The 20,081-nt window shown below is 37.5% G+C and overlaps 1 protein-coding gene across 1 annotated transcript in view; it reads right to left on the bottom strand.

Moving 5' to 3' along the window:
- Positions 1–10,769: 10,769 nt before the first annotated feature.
- Positions 10,770–20,081, bottom strand: part of TSEN15 (tRNA splicing endonuclease subunit 15) — a 31,111-nt gene continuing 21,799 nt past the window's right edge. The window contains exons 4-5 of the mRNA XM_038542284.1: positions 12,678–12,819; positions 10,770–12,157 (exon numbers count right to left, since the gene is read on the bottom strand). Coding sequence (XP_038398212.1) covers positions 12,137–12,157; positions 12,678–12,819 — 163 coding nt within the window. The 3' untranslated portion in view covers positions 10,770–12,136. The remainder of the gene's footprint in view (positions 12,158–12,677; positions 12,820–20,081) is intronic.

The following is a 20,081-nucleotide window of genomic DNA, read 5'->3' as shown; positions in this document are numbered from 1 at the left end:
ACCTCCTTGCTATCTATCTTACATCTCTTCCCCATCTTCATTGTCACTAGCCTCGTTCAAACTCTCACACAGATTAGTCCAATGGTCTCTTAGGCCAGTCATGCTTGCTCATGCCTCCAGGTCCTAAACACAAGCAGTCGGAATGATTTCTAAAATAGAAGGAATTCTGATATTACTCTTCAGCTTAAGCCCTTTTATTGGGCCCACTATTTGCATAATGGATTCTGCCCAGGGTTCTTTCTCAATGATGTGTTTCTGGCCTAGCTCTCTAGATTTATAGTCTCCAATATGGTGATCACTAGCTACAGGTTGCCACTGAGCACGTGAAACAATGTTAATCCAAACTGGGGTGCTGTAAGTATAAAATAAACAACAGATTTCAAAGGGTTCATAGAAAGAAAAAAAAACCGCAAAATATCTCACTAATAACTTTTCTATTGAGTCTATATAGAATAAGAATATTTTGCATATATTGGATTAACAACATATTATTAAAATTAATTGTCCCTGTTTCTTTTTACATCTTTCAATGCGGCTACTAGAAAACTTAAAATTACATTGTGGCTTACATTATCTTCTAGATATTTTACTCACCACATCTTTCTACCCTTCATCTTTTCCACCTTGTACTCTGCTAAACATTAGGCATGCTAGATGACTAACAAAACAGGCTACAGTATTCTATAATCTTATACATTTCACTTTAAATGAAAATTAGAATGTCCGTCAACTATCATACCCCATTCTACCTGTGGTGGTTTAAAAATATATGCACAGTCTCCATTCAAAAAAGTAGACTCTAATTTTCCTCCCCTGCAGTATGGACTATATGTAGTGACATGCTTCTACAAATGAACAGAATAAAGCTGAAGTGTATGTGTGTCATAAAAGGCATTCTCTTTCCTCCATTCTCTCTCTCCCTCTTCTTCTTCTCTCTCTCTCACTCTCTCTATCATTCATTCAGCTGCCACATCATCAAGAAAATCAAATAGGCATATAGAGAGTTCCACATGACAAGGTACTGAGGCCTCCTGCCAACCATCTTGGATGGCCTGGCCAGCCCCAGTCAAGCCTTCAGATAAATATAGTTCCAGCCAACATCTTCACAATAACTTCATGAGAGATCCTGAGCCAAAGCCATCCAGATAAGGAGGTCCCAAATTTTTAAGTCACAGAAACTGTAAGATAATAAGTGTTAGTTGTTCTAAGCATATGAGTTTTAGAATAATTTGTTACGTAGCAATAAATAAGTAATACACTACTAGTGCCCCACATCCCCTTCTCATTCCCACCTTAGAATAGGAAAATAAGAGAGAAGTTGCTAAAAGCCCAAACTTATGTTTCACTTACTTAGATACCAAGATTTGGTTCAAAATCATCCCCTCTATGACGTCTTTCCTAACAAACTCCAGCCAATTCTCGAATGTCCATACTCATTTTTTTAATTTAGAAAATGTTGTGTATATTTTTAACCCAGTCTTCACTAAAGACATATTTCCTGTTCTTAAATTAACTTTTTTAAAATTAATTTTTTTCTGAATATAGAAGTAATAAATATACACAGTAGAAATTCTGCAATAGTCTTAAAAGAAGAGAAATAAATTTAAATGTCATCTCATTGAGGAAAACATTGTTAACATTTTTTAACACTGTAACATTTTTAATATCCATCTTTGTATGTATTTTTTACATAGATAAGGTTATTTCACATATGCCATTTTTCATCCTCTTTTTCTCATGCAGTGACCTCATCTGTCAGTTCTATAACCTTCTTGCTTTAACTACTGACTCCATGGTCAAACTCTAGTTTGAATCCTTGCTGCTAAAAGCATGTTTCACGGACCAGCTACACTGGCAACATATGAGAAGTTAACAGAAATGCAAAATCTAAGATGCCACTCACCAGGCTGTCACTTCAGGACATTTGCACGTGTTGCTCCCTTTGCCTATAAGGCTAACCCTCTATTTATTTGCAGGTCTCACCCCTTCACTGCATTCTGGTCTCTCTGTCATCTGCAGAGAAAAGCCATTCCTGACCCCTACCTAGAGTTGCATTTTTGTTGCACCCTGTTCCCTTACCCTGTATTACTTTCTTCAAGTATTATCATACTTGACATTATTTTATATGTATTCATTTTTCTATTTCCTTCCACAAATATTTTTGGAACCCCCACTACATGTCAGGCATGGTTATAAGTTCTGGGAACATAGAAGAGGACAAAATAAAGCCCCTACATCCTCCCCTCTAATGTAAGCATTACAGATTCAAGTTGTTAGTTACTATTTCATGTTTCTTTACATATTCATTCCTTTAAGATGAGGCCCAATCCTCACCATCAACACAAGGCTCCATGCCACGTCCCATGACTTAAACCCACCCTAAACAGTCCAGCTTCTATTTATAGGAAACTTTTCAATGTGCTTTTGTGCTGAGTTGAGCTAAGTTTAACTTGGTTGTCTTTAATCCCCATGAATTGTCCCAGTACAGCTTCCCTGCAGTGGAAATTTCCCTTACTCCATGTATGCCTCCAACTGCATCGCTAGTCTTATTCTTGTGCAATTTATCTGAGTTCAAAGAGTTTCCCAAAATGGAACCAAAAAGTTTTATCATCATCATCCCCACCACCACCACCAGCTATGGCAGCAGCAGGGTTAGGCCTGATAACATTTTCAAAGGGCAGAGTTTATCCTTGGTGCCTACCCCGTTCATTTGGTACCTTCCTCTTCCCCTCCTGCACATCTAGGCTCCATTTGTTGGAAGCCTGGCTCTCAGCTGGTCATCATACATTCGCTCCTAAGGTGGTAGTATGCACCTCCATAGGAATTGCTTGGAGGTTGCAAAGGGGAAAGGATAGCTTATTATGAACCAGGCTCCATTTATTCCCCATAATCATTTCAGTGTGTGAGGGAAGCACAACCAGAAGGACATGTTTTGTCCATCATTTTCCAGAGGAGAAACTGAGGCTCAAGGAGATTATCTACCTCTCCCACAACACCCTGAATGGTCTTAAGTCAAAGCTCTGCCTTCCAATCCTCCTGAACCTCAAAAATTGAAAAGACCACATTTCTGATGATGGATTCTCAAAGCCTAGGATGGAAGGAGTTTTTTTAAAAACCAAATGGAAAAGAGTGACAAAGGTGCTCATGGAAAGGGAGGTCTACCAAAATTCAGAGGGACTGTATCTCAGGGAGTACCTGCAGTAACCTATCATTTTGCAGAAGTGGAATGGCAAGGGCCCACGTGGGAGAATTATACTCATTTAAATCTGAAGGATTAAGATGAGCACCTACAGTCTAGGAAAGTACACCTACAGGATTATATTTACAGGAACCACATTTTCTAATAGGGGATGAGAGAAGAGGTGACCCATTTATTTTCGCCCATTTATAAAATCACAGTACCCTCATCTGTAGTCATCAACAGAAGTATAATCACCATAATTTTATAGTTGAGTAGGAAATTACCATTTCTAAGAAGAATTTCTAAATTTAGCGGTGTTCACATGCCTTCATTCCCCTCCAAAATTGTTAGATAAATAAAAATGAACAGCTTTAGCATAGAACAGAATGTGTAATAAAATATTAAGTAAGCTTTTTAGGCAGACATACTTTTACTTAGAAATCCCCCTCTTGATTTCTCAAAACTACTAAGGCAAAGGATCAGAATATAACAGATCTCATAGCATAGCATGTTTATATGAGCATCCAGCATGGGATGAGGTCTCTGGTGACCTAAGGAGCTCAGGGCTCCTCTTTCTACATTGGGTTGACAGGGCACAGAGGCAGCCAATTTTGTCCTGTCCTGAGAAGAGCAGGAATAGGACTGGGTGAGGCATAATTTGTGTCAGATCATTTGAATGCTAGCAAATAAAGTATCTATCGAGCTCCTACTGTATGCCAAGTACCACACTACTTATAAGTAGGGTATAGTTTGATGGGTAAAATAAGATATACACTCAGAAAATTAAATAGTTCTTGTGAGTATAAATATGCATGTTAATGATAATTAGTACCTTCTGTTTGTGAATGTCGCAGGATAATATTTTGATATATTAAATGATATGTTTTCCCATCTCAGTAATTCTTGTTACCTGTGAACTGTCTCCCATATAGGATTTCTTGGCACATGGCTTCAGGGATGGGATTATACTACAGCACAAAAGAGGCAAATTCTTGTCGTTTGAGTTTCAAAACCTGAAATCTTGGCAAAAACAGTATGTTTGGAAGAAAAATAGATCTGGAAATGGTTATAGATTTTCTACCCCTAAGATAAAACTAGGGGGAAAATTGTGGGAAGAGGGGAGAGCAAAAGCAGAAGAGCTAGACACTTGAATGGGTCACTAAACAGAGACTTGTGTTTGGTTTCCTGTGCACTGTCCTGTCAGGCTGAGTTCCTGGGGCAGAGAAGACACAACAGATTCTCTAGGAAATTGGGCAAATCCCCTCATCCATGTGAGGGGAATCTGTAGCCAGCACCCAGCCTCTCACCTCTGGCTGCTGCCTCCAGGCTCAGGTAAAGCCCCTCTGACCCCCGGCCCTTAAGGTAACTTACCCGACATTTTGGGAAGACAGCAGAGAAGAAAGCCTGGCTGAGAAAGTGTGATAGATGAAGAGGACCCAAGGCGGCCTGAAAGTTACCCCACATGCCCACAGAGTTCAGAGATAGAACCAAATAATTTCCAAGTGCCCAAGCGGAATATTTGAGAAACTCAGAGCTGAAAGATCTTGTGGCCAGGGACCAGGAGGACACATGGTGACTTGTGTGGAACACAGTCACTGCAGCATGATACTCAGTTCAGCAGATGACAGCATGGGCTGATGAGAAGCCCTGAGGACTAGTATCTACTCCCCCCCAACTTTCTCTCCCCATCCTATGCTCATGTACCCTGACAGCCCCTTAGATCTACACAAATACCTCAAGTTCATGATCCCTTTAGATAATTCTCCATCCCAGAAAAGGAGCTCCCTGGGTTCTTTCTCATGAAGAACCTATCCACGCACCCATGTTTAACTAGCTTCCTTCAGAAATATTCTCACAGGGTTCAATTATACCCCCTACACTGTAGGCACAAATGCTTTTTTCCCCCCATCCTTAGGAAGGAAGTAAAGAGATGACCAGGCAACATATTCTGTTTAACAACCCACGAGGAATCGGAAGAGAAGAGCAGGTCTACAGTGATCCTAGGTTCCTGATGCATACAGTATCTCCCTTCTTGGCTCAGAGACTAAATCCAGAACCTGAGCAGAAAAGTAGGGGAAAGTTTGTCTTCCAAGCTCTCCCTTCCTCACCAGCCTCCTAAGTTGGCCCTTTCCCTGCTTGGGTTGTGCCTAGTGCCCTGTCCTTCTTGCAATGTCCTCTGTCTTCCACTGTAACCTGAAATTCATTCACATTAAGGTCAAGGGACTCAGAACAGCTTGAGGTTTAACTCCCTCACTGCTGCCCCACTGCTTCCAGAGCTCACTAGTTGTTAACCCTCCCTCCATCCTCTCTCTCCTTTCCTTTCCATAAGGCTGTTCTCTATTTCTTCTCCTCGGTCCAGGAACATGGCACAACTGTGGTTCCTTTGTCAAGTGGATCATGGCCAGCCATATGACTTGCTTTGGCCAAGAAAAGGTGGGCAGGGGTGACATAAGTTGCTTTTGGTGGAAGTATTTGGTTAAAATATGTGAGACTGCAACCCTCTTTTCTTCCTGCCACTGGAACAGACAAAATTCCAGATGGCAGAGGCTCAGTCCCAGAGTAAGGACTCCAAGTCTATGTACAATGCGTTTATAATGTGAGCAAGAAATGGACATTTGTCGAACTAATTCATTGGTTATTACTGTGTGTCATCAAGAGGACATGACCGCAGGTTGATTCAAGAGCTGCACCAGGTAATTGGAGACTCCTCACCCTTCCCCCTATCCCTGGCATGTACACTCTGCCCACCATCCCCACAGTGGGACCATTTTCAAGGATACAACCTGAGAGAACAATGTGTTGTTGAAACCGTCTGAACGGTATATGTGACTTAACCCAGTTAAGGCCTCAATACAAACTTCTAAGATTCTGGCAGGGTGGGTGGGAAAATCTACTCCTCTTGCAGCCACTCAAGATAAGCCTTATATTTAAGTTCCCTTCTCTATTAAAACTGCCATCCAGCAATCTAGAATAGTCTGCCTCTCTTTGTTTTCTCCTTGCCCTCTGTGCATGGAGCCAGTTTCAGATTCCACCCATCTTGGGTTGTGTGAAACAACAGCATCATAATCTAAGGCATCCTAATATACCTGGGCTACTGTTGGCATTCAGGCTCTCATCACTTCTTACCCAAGCTCTAACACATGCTACTCAAAGTGTGGTATGTGTATAGTATCAATCCAAAAAATATTGCTCGTCTGCAATGAGTTAAGTACAGAAATCAAGAATAAACATTTAGAAATTCTCATAACAATTTAACAGATTAATTTTATCTGTTGAGTCCAATGATAAAATATTTGATCTTATAATCTCTTCAAGTCTTAGCATTGTGCCTTACTGATGGGGTGCTACAACACTGTCAAACTAAATTTGATCAGAGCCTCATGATGAGGTAGGATTATGGTAGGATTTCAAGCAATAGCAAGCATACTTAGGGGATATTTAGGGTGCAAGACTCTTTCTCATCAAGTGTAAAACCATCATTTAAAAGTTCCTAGAGTCTGAGATGCTTGGGTGGCTCAGCAGTTGGGCATCTGCTTTGGCTTAGGGTGTGATCCCAGGATCTAGGATCGAATCCTGCATCAGACTCCCTGTGAGGAGCCTACTTCTCCCTCTGCCTATGTCTCTCTGCCTCTCTCTCTGTGCATCTCATGAATAAGTGGATAAATCTTAAAAAAAAAAAAAAAAAAAGTACCTAGAGTCTGTCTACTCTTGGTGCCAGCACAAAATATAGTTCCAACAAGCAGAGAACCTTCCTGAGCTCTTGCTCTCACTTAACTTTGCCAACATAAAAGTATGGACATGAATGTATTTATTCTTTGGAGTAAAACTTTGTAAATATATTGCTCATGAATATGGCTTTCCAAATTATCCACAAACAGCTTGACATTTTGACACATTTGTTCAAGAGTACAAGAAGTTAATGTAACTGATCCCTAAATCATTTCCCAACTTCCTCCAGGAGGAATAACTAGAGCTATTTTTTCTTCCCAAAGGCTCTTTGGGATTAATATATTTCTCTATCTAGTAATGGTATCCTGAAAAGAACAGTGAGCTAAGTATTGGGAGACCTGGTTCTAGCCCTCATTAGCCACACACCTGCTACCTCACAAAGCCATTGCTTAACTACTTGGTGAGCTAACTTCCCCACCTATTAAATGAGGATAAGTTGATAATAACAAGTACATGATATCAGCTCTATTGTGAGAATCAAAATAAAGAGTACTGAATGAAGCATTTGGTCAAAAATAGAGGGGTACCCCATTGTAATTCAGCATTCATTTATAACACTGCCTTGAAATCCTCTCAAATTATCTCATACACATAGATTTTTTCCTGTATAGTCAGATAATAAGTCCTTAGAGGTACATTGTGTAGTACCTCTTTGTATGCTATCCAAATTTCAGTCCTTTGGGACAAATAATATACATACTATAATTGTACGAAAACACTTTAATTTATCGAAAGTTGTTGAACTCCTTCACCATTAAGTAAAATGCATGACTTCATAAACTTCATACACTGCATGACAGGTATTCCTCACCCACATTGATATCCTTTTAGAGTGTTGGTTAAGGAGAATTGTAATTGCTTATCTGAGTCCCTTGAGGGTACAGGTCATATTTCATTAATCTTTGCATCCCACATTTACCTTGGTCATGCCAGCACACAGAAAGAGCCCAGCAATGTCTGCAGATAATTAATAAACGCATAAAGTGAACTTTACTTAAATACTTCCTAATATTACCTCCATCCTGGTTACCCTGAAACCTAAAAAGCCAATCTTTGTTTGATTTTGGTTCAATTGGTTTTTAATTTTGCAGAATCATCTAAGCATTTTAAGAGTACACCTCCCCAGTAAGTCACATGATTTTTCTATCCTCTTTCCTTCCTGAGCACAAGCAGTTCTTATTCAAAGATCATTAAAAGGATTAGGCTGCGGGAGTGCGAGTGGTAAGGACCAGAACAGTTACTGGTCTGAAAGAAAGGAAAATTGTACTAATTGTTCAGATACAACACCCTTCTGCACATTAAATATAAATACAGCGGCTGAATAAAGAGCTTCTATACAGAAGAACTCTAGGCTCTGGCAGGAACCACAGAGCCGCACCAGTAAAAGGCCTCCTGCTGGGGCTGCAGTGGAAAATGTGACCTCAGAAAGGAATTCAGAACAGGAAGGCTCAGAAAAAGATGACACACCATGAAGCTTTGGTTAAGTCATTTGGTTCCAGGCATATAAAAGTTTCATTTAAAAAATAATGCAGATTACATGAATTTTGTCAGATTGCTATTCTCAGTAGAGTTTAGAATTCCAAAGTGACTCTGTCCTCATGTTCTTCATAAGAGAGGTATACTGTTTAGGAACACATTCATCTAGAGAGGCCCAGGGGCCTAGGCAGCCAAATAGGTTAGTCTGGAGTCATAGGACCTGGTTTATCAAATGTTCCACTGAGCCTTCCCAGTGCAGAGTAGACACTGACTAGGGACTCCAAAAAGCAAAGGCAAAGATGGCACTAGAGAGAAGTCAGCAATGCCCTTTCCCCCTTCCTGCTCCCACCCAGAGAGGACTCCTCTTATGGGAAAAGTCAATTCACTACAGCAGCGATTCACATCTTTCACAACCTGCATGTAGTCAGTTCAGCGAGCACTTCAGAACTGGGGTCTCTTGCTATGTGATAGGATCCTGAAGTTTATTTAACAAATTAGGCTTTTGCAGGGAAAAAATGAGATGCAGCATTTCATAAGGTTATGAACAAAACCACAGTCTAGAAAAAAAAAACCCATCCCACTGACCCTTGCCCCAAACAAGCTTTTATTTTTATATATAGATCTACATTTTGAGCAAAGCATATTTCATGTCATTAGAGTATAATTTTAGAGGCATACCAGAAAGGAAAAGGAGGGGGTGTGTGAGCACATAAAACTTGTTTATGTTTTTATTTATGCCTATTTCCCACAGACTGAAAATAAATTTTCAAGAGCACTTCTCAAGCTAACCTAGTCCTAGAGTCTGAAAATTTGGTGTTTAGCACTGCCCTCTAGTGTCCAAATGGATCGCTTTGGTTTGCCTTCAGGCAGAGTAAGACACTAATTCAACAAGTCTGCTATCTGCATTCATTCATTCACTAAATATTTATTGAGAGCCTAGTGTGTGAGTTTGTGGAAGGTGCTGGGATGCACAGATGTAAAAAAAGACATGGCTCTTTGCCGTGTTCTTAAGGGGTCCATAGTTTAACAAGAGAGACAAAATTAAGTGCCATTACACAGTCATTTGATTATACAAGAGAAATCACTCTATACCTAGTTTTTCAGTAGCATGAGGCAGACACAGCTGGGTTGTCTCCCTTTCCAAATTGTTCTGGACCATTATTCATATTAGCAGGTATCTGCTGGCTTTGAGCAGAACAACTTTGGTGAAGAACACAGGGGACATTCTGAAATAGAGGAATAGAGGAGATATCCCAGGACATACAATGAGATTGAGGCTTAAAGATTTCTATGGGAACACTCCTTTTGAGTAACCCCAAAGATACTTCTGGTCTTGTAGAACGTAGGGGCTCACTGATCACCAGATCTGACAAACAAATCTAATGGTCATTAAGTCTTACATTTCTTTCTGAAAATGCATACTGTTATTCTAACACTGTGATGAAAAGTCTCAAAGGAATAAAATGGTAGAGACCCTAAGAATTTATTATAAACTGTTTTAGGGTCCTTAGATCCACAAAGCGCCGACCAGAGTCACAGAAACACACCTTGTTCTGAATGAGTGCAACTTCAGACCTATTGGGAAAGCAGAGGGCATCTTGAAGGAATTGCCAAGACTTTCCATCAACAATAAAAGTGAAATTCAGATATCATCAAAGGAAAGAAGTCAGGAACTATTACAGACCAAGAATGATGCTTTACACCATTTCCTAATGTTCCTACTTTGCCACTTTTTTCATTCTTGCTCCTGTTGTCTTCTAGTTAGCCATGATGTGCTTCTAACCAATAGAACATGGCCAAAGTGACAGAATGTACATGATTACATTGCATAAGATTATAAGATCCAGGGGCACCTGGGTGGCTCAGTGGTTGAGCATCTGCCTTTGGCTCAGGTTGTGATACTGGGGTCCTGGGATTGAGTCCCACATCAGGCTCCTTGCAGGGGGCCTGCTTCTCCCCCTGCCTATGTCTCTACCTTTCTCTATGGGTCTCTCATGAATAAATAAATAAAATCTTAAAAAAAAAACACAATAAAAAAACTTATTTAAGAAAAGATTATAAGATCCACATTGCTGAAACTGTCTCCTGGCTGGCTTTGAGGAATCAACCAGTCGTGCTGGCAGGGTCCATGTGGCAAAGAGCTGAGGATGGCCTCTTGCCAATTGCCCACTAGACATTGAGACCATCAGCCCAACAGACCACAGGGAGCTGAAAGCTGCTAACAATCACATCATGGAGGAAGCTGACCTTGCCGAGGCCAGCCTCAGCGGAGACTGGCTTGACTGCAGCCCACCCCCCAAGAATCCAACTTTGTGAAAGTAAATATGTGTTGCTGTGTTGCTAAGTTTCTGGTAATATTAGGCAATGACAGATGACTAATACAGATGTTGAGATACTTTTTTATTTTAAAACATTATAAAAGAAATACAAATAAGGAAAAAGTTTAATACTGAAGACAAAGTCATCAATTTATTGCTCTGTCACCCTATTATAAGAACAGTAATTTATTTTGTCAGCATTTTATTATATGCTTGGTATGTTATTTGTAGCCATGATCTTCCCATTCATACATTTTCATATTTTGCTTTTTTAATTAAATGTTTTCTCATGTTTTTCATTTATTCATTACTAATTTTTAATGAGTACATTATGTATCATTCCTTGGCTATCTGTATCTGTTTATTAATTACTTCCTTATGCCAGGGGTTGGCAAACTATGGCCCTGGATTTGTAAATAAAGTTTTATTAGAACACAGTCATGCCCAGTTATTTACATATTATCTCTGGTTATTTTTGTACTATAAACAGCACATTTGAGAAGTTTTAAGAGAGACTATATAGTTTGCAAAGGCTAAAATATTTCCTTTCTGCCCTACAGAAAAAGTTTGCTGACCCCTACCTAATTAGGTGGCATTACAACTAATGCCACTTGGAATATCTTTGTGCATATAATTTTTTATACTTTAGGCAACATAATTGAGAGGCATTAACAAAAGTGGGCTAACTAACTAGGTCTACTTAATAAAGACTTTTTAAGCCTGACACCATCCTCACTATCTCTCTGGCAATATTCTAACTTGAAAAAATAAGGGTGGTGGTAATAAGAATGGAAAGGAATGTCAAGTATCTCCTTTACTTAGGTAGGAAGTAACTAATAGGTAGCACTTCTCTGGTCCCTGTATAGACATGTATGTAATTTTACACTCTGGATGAGCATATTTTTACTTTTGATTTAAAATCAACAGTAAATCCCACATAAAAACCAATGGAAAGAAAACTTACTTTCTATTGGGGATTTAAAAGCAGACTGAGCAAACTCTCCAGGTGTCCAGGTGTCCATGAAATGCCACTGCAGACTAGCTGTAGTGGCCAAAAGGCACTGAGAGGGTTGAATTAGAGAAAGGTGACAGTCTCAACAATGTGTTAGCAGTGGCAGCAATGAACAATGAGGCAGCTATGAGTGGGGGAATGACAGAAGAAACACATATGTTCCACCCCTCTGAACATATCCTAAGCATCAATTTATATAGAACTATAATTAAACTGTCTCCAGATAAGAAAGTTCTAGAGCAACTACCCTATACTTATGAATAAAAAAATTCTTCTATCTGCGAAAGTTTCATTTTTCAAGAAGAAAAACTTATGGAATGGGACCTGCTAAGTCAACCCTAACTATCTCTGAGATAAAAGATGAACCAGGCTGATGGATCTCAAATCCAATCCCAAAGTAAGCATCAGGAAGCACAGGTGTCATCTTCTAAGGGAAATATTCTGCAACATAAAAAAAAAAAAAAATCAGGATGGACTTTTTCCTCAATAATTAAGGGAATTTAAGAGCAAAATCAGAAAGATATTTAAGTGTAATCATCCCAAATACACCAACAAAGTATATAAGTAAATTATACACAACACATTTATTTTATTTAAAGGTTCCTGTCAAAATGTCAACTAATTTAACATTTTCTAAAGAAGTGTTCTTTTGGCTAAAATTGTTAAAGCCTTTACATTTCACCTCAGTTAATTATCAAATAATATCAGGTCTTTAGGAGGCACCCTGAGAAACTATGAAATTCTCCAAAGAGTAAAAAAAAAAAAGTCTAATTATCTTTGTGGAAACCAGGAACATATTACTTTAAACAAAACAGCCAGGTTTCTGAGGTGTGAAAATCAGGTCATTATTTTCTTGAATTTTCATGTTGCAAAGGAAGCTGAATGACTTGATTCACGCTTAAAATCATGTCATAATTTTCCCATTTTTTCACTGTTTACTGGTAGTTGCCTCAAAACTGACCTGAGGGTCTGGCAGCATAAATCCGTCAGTAAGTTTGTAATAGACTATTGTGGAATCGGACTCCACTATGGCCAGGGTAAAAGACACTGGCAAATCTGGGTCACCTTGCAATTTTCGAGATGCCTTCAAGATCTCCCTTATCCTGAAAATAAACCACAGTACATTTAGGATTCATAGTCATTCAGTTAATAATAAGATCAAACACTGTAAAATCTTGGAGAAGGAATAGGCAATAACATTCTATCCATAATGCTAAGGAAATGTCTGAAGGCTCAAATGTAAACAACTGAAGTTGTTGTCTCATATAGAAAATCCTACAAATAAGAGCCATCTACTGACTCTCAGTCCTCTTTCGTATTTACCCATCTCTCCTGATCATCACACATGAAACAATTTTCAGGAACCTACAGAATGGGGCACTAACAGTGTCCAATGCACCTATGGCCTGTGGCTCCTGAGCATTCATTTTCCAATTTTCTAACTTAGTATCATAGAGTAGAACAATGTGGTGTTCATGTTTGCTTTCTTAAAAAATAGATAATAAACATTTCCATGTTTCTACATGGTGTTCATAATTACTACTTTTTCAATGGCTACACATATCTATTGACTCAAAATTTACCCAATCATATCCCTATTTCTAGAAAATAGTTCTTTCAGGACCTTGTGGGGGGCTGGGTACTAATAAAGATGTGATGGTGATCCTTCTGTAGGTAGTTGTTTCTGTTTGGTCTTTCCAAAGTTGGAATTATTAGATATGAATACACATATTTTTATGGTTCTCACTACTTATTCTGATACTTAATAGATGCTAAGAGAAAAATGTAGAGAGAAAACTTTTTTCTTGTAAAGTTATATATCAAGGCATCGACGTTATAAAGGATTTCAGTTTGCTTGCTATGGAAAATAATCTACCAAATCTAGTTTCTAGGTCTTCAAAGTGCTGTTTGCTTTTGTTTACCACAAACTAAAAATCCTTATTACCTACTCAATAAAGCCTGTGTTCAATAATTCAGTAAAATGTAACCTCCAGAGGCGCTTTCTTTAAAAGGCAAATAAAAAATGATCAGTTGTTTTTATCATTAAACTAAACAATTCTCCAGAAATTGGAAAAAGATTAACTGGCATATTAACATGCTACAGCTGAATACATAAATAGCTCAATACTCTTCTTTAGCAAAAGTGTATTTTATCCCCTTGAGTTCTACTTCTCATCTCTAAGTAAAAATTCTTATGGTCACTCTTCACCCATCCGATTAGCTATTAAATCTATATAGAATCTAAAAAGAAAAGTTTCGGGGATCCCTGGGTGGCTCAGCGGTTTGGCGCTTGCCTTCAGCCCAGGGCGCGATCCTGGAGTCGCGGGATCGAGTCCCACGTCGGGCTCCCTGCATGGAGCCTGCTTCTCCCTCTGCCTGTGTCTCCACCTCTCTCTCTATGTGTCTATCATGAAAAAATAAATAAATCTTTAAAAAAAATAAAATAAATAAAATAAATAAAAAGAAAAGTCTCTGTTTTCAAGTATTCTTACCACAATAATCATAATGCTTTTTTAAAAATCTGTAGCAGAGACTGGAGAGATTCCAGGGATTTAAAAGCAGCAGTAAACTTCTGGATAACTTCTTAAACTAAACTATTCTTGCTAAAGTATCACTTAATCACTTTATAGTATGTCTCTCTCACATACACACACACACTTTATAATTTGTCACTTTATAATGTGGTCTGTTAAAACAGTTGCAAAAGGCTGCTTACCTACTACCTCTCATTTAGGTTTACATAGGCACGTAATGGTATAAGGAGAGAATATGTTTTTTTTCCCCTCACAGTCCAACCATTTCTAAAATGACCTTGAGTGAGTCAAGTCAACAATATGGTAATACTTTAGTTGTTAAACATAACTGTCAGGCAACACTTACTGGATGTACAAATCTGTCCACCTGGCGAAGTCTTAATTCCTTTTCAAGTTAGGAAAGCACCATCATCTCTCCTAATTCTTCCCTTCACCTTTCCCAATCTCTAGGCAAAGTTATGTACCTTACCCTACAGAGAAACATTTTGCAAACCTAGATTATGGTATGAACTACCTTGCATTTATACTTTTAAGTGTCTGTTTTCCACTGGATTACATCCATTTGAATGTCAAAGTTTAAAAAAAAAATTCCCCAATATGCCCAGTATTCTAGTAGAATACCTGGGCAGAATGAATGAGTGAGGCTTTTTGACTAAAGATTTTATATGGCTAAATATCACCGTTGACAAATAAAGTTTATTATGCAATTCTATTACACCAAATAAAAGTTCAACTTGTCTTGACAGATCAGGATTATCACTTGTGGTACTTACTACTACAGATATCATGGTAGATGGTATACCAAAGAACTTCCTAGAATTTAATTTCTTAAAAGTATCTGATATTTGCTTGCTTTTTGTTCATTAAACCTTTTAATTATTTTATCACTTGTCTCTATGCCAGAACTTGGCAACTACAGTCATCTGCTTTTTAATGGCCCTTGAGCTAAGATTGGTCTCTAGATCTTTAAATGGGATATCTGAAATGGTCATATAACTACCTGTATAATAATAGCCTCAATTTTGCCACTTTGTCCATAAAGCCTGAATATTTCTTAGTTGGCCCTTTCAGAAAAGGTTTGCTGATCCTTACTCTATACTGTGAAAAAAGTTAAAAATAAGAATTGTAAGAAATGATCATCAGGGCAGTGTACTTTTTTTCCCCAATATTATTTATTCAAAAGTCAGAGCAGGAGGAGGTTTTACTTCTAATTAGAATGTATAAGAAATCAAAGACCACTATTAATACCACAATAAAGAAAGAATACCCAATTTGCTTAAAAATATGACATTTTTCTTTAAAGACATAAAAGAAATGTAAACCCAAAGAAGGTTAAAGGAAATGAGAAGTGAGCCCTTCCCAGGTAAGTAGAAACCAAGAGATAAACCAGTTCTACCCCTGAGGGAAACTGCTAAGTGTGGGCACAGGGGTGAGAAGCGGGAGTCAGTCATGAGCAAGCATCTTCAACTGTGACAAAGAGAAATCATCAATACTTTTAACAGCCATACATGAATGAGCATGGAGGACTGAAATCTGGAGGGACACAGATCCCTCTAGTTCACCAATTCTCCCTTATGGAACTTATTCTGCATTTCAGTGACAGCATGAGAAGCAGAGGAAGGGACTTGGAAATAGCCAGCAAGCTCTCATCACAAAGCCCTGAAGAGAAAAGTCTGATCCCATTCTCAAGACATCTGAAACCAGAAGAAAACTGGGATAACTAAAGCTGCAACTCAGCCATGACTCATCTTGACTTCTGATTAGACTAAAGTCAGGCCCTGACCCTAAGTGCCAGAGAGAGGCAAGGATAAGCTCCTGGAGAGCACAGAGTAGCATCAACATCAATTTCTAATTTATAAACAGTATTTGGATACAGTGAATTCTAAGCTATGTGAAGAAGCAAGAAAAGGTATCTAATAATCAAGAGCAAAAAATCAACATAAGACTTTCAGAAAAACTAAGGTTGTTGAAAAACTTCGATATGGTTTGGAATAGCTAAAGACTCTTAAAATAAGCATTATAAATATGTTATAGTATTGAAGAAAAAAGACAAGATGAGGAACAAGATAAAAATTTAAGTAGAAAAATGAAGTCTAAAGAAAACAGACATTCTAAAATTAAAAATATATGTATTTTCAAAGTATTGACTAGGCTAAATGATATACTAGAATCAGACTAATGAAAGGATTTAGTAAAGTTGAAAAGAGGTCACAGGAAACTTAACTGAAGTCAAAGAGAAACAATTTTAAAAAGTACATCACTGAAGGGGCACTTGATGGGATGAGCACTGGGTGATATGCTATATGTTGGCAAATTGAACTCCAATAAAAAAATAATAAAAAGTATATCAGAGGCCTTTGGTACAATATCAGTTTAACATATGTGTAAATGGAATTACAGAAGGAAACGAAAGAGAATGGTATAGGTCTTTAATACATTCAGGCTGTTATTACAAAATATCACATACTTGGTAGCTTCTAGCCAACAGAAATTTATGTCTCAGTTCTGAAGGCTAGAAAGTCCAAGATCAAGGTACCAGCACGGGCTTATTCTGGTAGAGGTCCTCTTCCTGTTTCAAAGCCAGCTCACTGTGTCCTTACATGTTGAAAGAGGCAAGGAATCTTCATGGGCTTCTTTACAAGGCACTAATTCTATTTATGAGAACTCTACCCTCATGACTTGACCTCCTAGAGGTCCCACCTCCTAATATCATCATCTTTGGGGGTTAGGATTTCAACATATGAAATCTGGGGGACACATTCAGATGCTAGCAGTGTAGAAAAAGATCACTTTTTTTCCAAAATTGATTTTTCTGAATGTAAAGTGTGATTCTTACAGAGGGCATATAGTTGGATCTTGTTTTTATATCTAATCTTACAATTTCTGCCCTTTGACTCTAAGTGCCTCATCATTCATATTTAAAATTAATATTGATATTATTGATTTATATCTGCCAGTTTGCTATTTGTTTTCTATATATAACATGTCTTTCTCATTTCTCTGTTCATTTTTACCACTTACTTTTTTATTAAATAGATATTTTCTAGTGCATTATTTTAATTTCCTTGTGTTTTTTTTTTGTTACCTTGTGTTTTTTTAACTGTACTTTTTTTGAGTTTCTAAGTAGTAGTTCCAGAGATTATTATATGCATCTTAATTTATCATCATTTACCTCAGATTAATACTTAATTCTAACAAAATATAGAAATGACTCCAATATAGTTTCATTCCTTTCTCCTTCCTTTGTGCTATTATGGTCATAGACTTCGTGTCTATACATTATAAACTCAGTGATACAATGTTACAATTATTGCTTTATACAATCTTACATCTTTTAAAAAAGAGGAAAAAGGATAAAAAATGTTAACTTACATATTTAATACTTCTGGTACTCTTCATTTCTTCAAGTTACTCTCTGATGTCATTTCCTTTGTTTCTATATAGCTCCATTTCCTCCCCATCCTTTGTGTTAATATATCATATATATTACTTCTTAATATGCTACAAGCTTGGTCAGGTGATTTTTAACAAAGGTACAGCACCAATTCAAAAGAAAAGTCTTTTCAACAAAAAGTGCTATAATTACAAAATAGAATTATTGTAAGCATCAATGAGGTGGCATTCATGAAAAGGTTCTGAAAACTGTCAAGTAGTCGCTGAATACAAATATTATTATATAGTACTTATACCCGGTTTGCCACTTTGCAAATTGGGACCACTCTCTCCTTAAAAAGTAATTTCTACCTATTTTGAATCACATGACAATTAGTCAGATTCCTGTTCATATGAGAGATTTACTTCAGAAAGAGATATTTAGATGGAGCAACCATAGATTTTAAACAGAAACCTCGATGCATAGCACTGATGGGAACTGACACTCTAAACTTAAATAAGTTTCTTTAAAATAATCTGTAAAGGCCAAAAATAGGTGGAGGTTAAATAACGTGCTACTAAACAATGAATGAGTTGACTAGGAAATAAAAGAAATAAAAAAGTATATGGAAACAAATGAAAATGAAAATGAAAACACAACACTCCAAAACCTCTGGGATACAGCAAAAGCTGTTCTAGGAGGGAAGGTTATAGCAACACAGCCTACTTTAAGAGACAAGAGAAATCTCAAACAACTGAACCTTGTACCTAAAAGAGCTAGAAAAAGAACAACAAAACTTAAAACCAGCAGAGGGAAAGGAATAGTAAAGATAGAGCAGAAATTAATGATATAGAGACTGGAAAAAACAATAGAACAAATCAATAAAAACAGGAGCTGGTTCTTTGAAAAAAATCAGTACATTTCATAAACCTCTAGCCAGACTTATCAAGGAAAAAAGAGAAAGGACTCAAATAAAATCACAAATGAAAGAGTAGAAATAACAAGCACCACAGATATACAATCGTAAGAGAATACTGTGAAAAATTATAGGCTAATAAATTGGACCACCCAGTAGAAATAGATAAATTCCTAGAAACATATAAACTACAAAAACTAAAACAGGAAGAAATAGAAAATTTGAACAGACTGATAACCAGCAAAGAAATTAAGTCAATAATCAAAAAAATCCCAACAAACAAAAGTCCAGGACCAGATGGCTTTACAGGCAAATTCCACCAAACATTTCAAGGGAGTTAATACCTATTCTCAAACTATTCCAAAAAATAAAAAAGGAAGGAAAACTTCCCAATTCATTCTGAGGCCAGTATTATCCTGATACCAAAATCGGATAAAGACACCACTAGAAAAAAGAACTACAGGCCAGTATTCCTGATGAATATAGATGCAAAAATTCTCAATAAACTCTAGCAAACTGAATTCAATAATACATTAAACAAACCATTCACCATAAGTGGGAATTACTCCTGGGTTGCAAGTGGTTCAGTATTTACAAATTGATTACATCAGTGATTGATACATCACATGAATAAAAGAAAGGATAAGAACCATATGATTATTTCAAGGGACACAGAAAAAGCAATTGACAAAGTACAACATCCATTCATGATTAAAAACTCAACAAAGCAGGTTTGGGGGAACATACCTCAACATAATAAAGACCATCTATGTAATATCCACAGCTAATATCCTTAAGGGGGAAAAACTGAGAGCATTTCCCCTAAGGTCAGGAGGAAGACAAGGATGTCCACTCTCACCACTTTTATTCAACATAGAAGTGGAAGTCCTAGCCAGAGCAATCAGACAGTAAAAATAAATAAAAGGAATGTAAATGGATAAAGAAGTAAAACTTTCACTATTTGCAGATGACATGATACTATACACAGAAAACTCAAAAGACTTCACCAAAAACTACTAGAACTGATCAACAAGTTCAGTAAAGTCACAGGATACAAAATCAATGTACAGAAATCTGTTGCATTTCTATACACCAATAATTAAGCATCAGAAAGAAATTAGGAAAACAATCCCATTTACAAGTGCACTAAAATAATAAGATACATAGGAATAAACCTAACCAGAGATGAAAGGCCTATACTCTAAAAAACTATAAAACACTGATAAAAGAAATTGAAGCTGACACAAAGAAATGGAAAGATATTCCATGCTCATGGACTAGGAGAACAAACATTGTTAAAATGTCTATAATACCCAAAGCAACCTACATACTTAATGCAATCCCTATCAAAATATCAACAACATTTTCCACAGAACTAGAACAAGTAATCCTAAATTTGTATGAGACCATGAAAGACCCTGAATAGCTAAAGTAACTAACCTTCAAAAAGAAAAACAGAGACCCCCTTGGTGGCTCAGCGGTTGAGCGTCTGCCTTTGGCTCAGGTCATAATCCCGCGATCCCGGGACTGAGTCCCACATCA

Source organism: Canis lupus, chromosome 7 (genome assembly GCF_011100685.1).
Source record: "Canis lupus familiaris isolate Mischka breed German Shepherd chromosome 7, alternate assembly UU_Cfam_GSD_1.0, whole genome shotgun sequence".
NCBI lineage: Eukaryota > Metazoa > Chordata > Mammalia > Carnivora > Canidae > Canis > Canis lupus.
The sequence above is the reverse complement of the archived record's forward strand: the minus strand, read 5'-3'. Positions and strand labels throughout refer to the sequence as shown.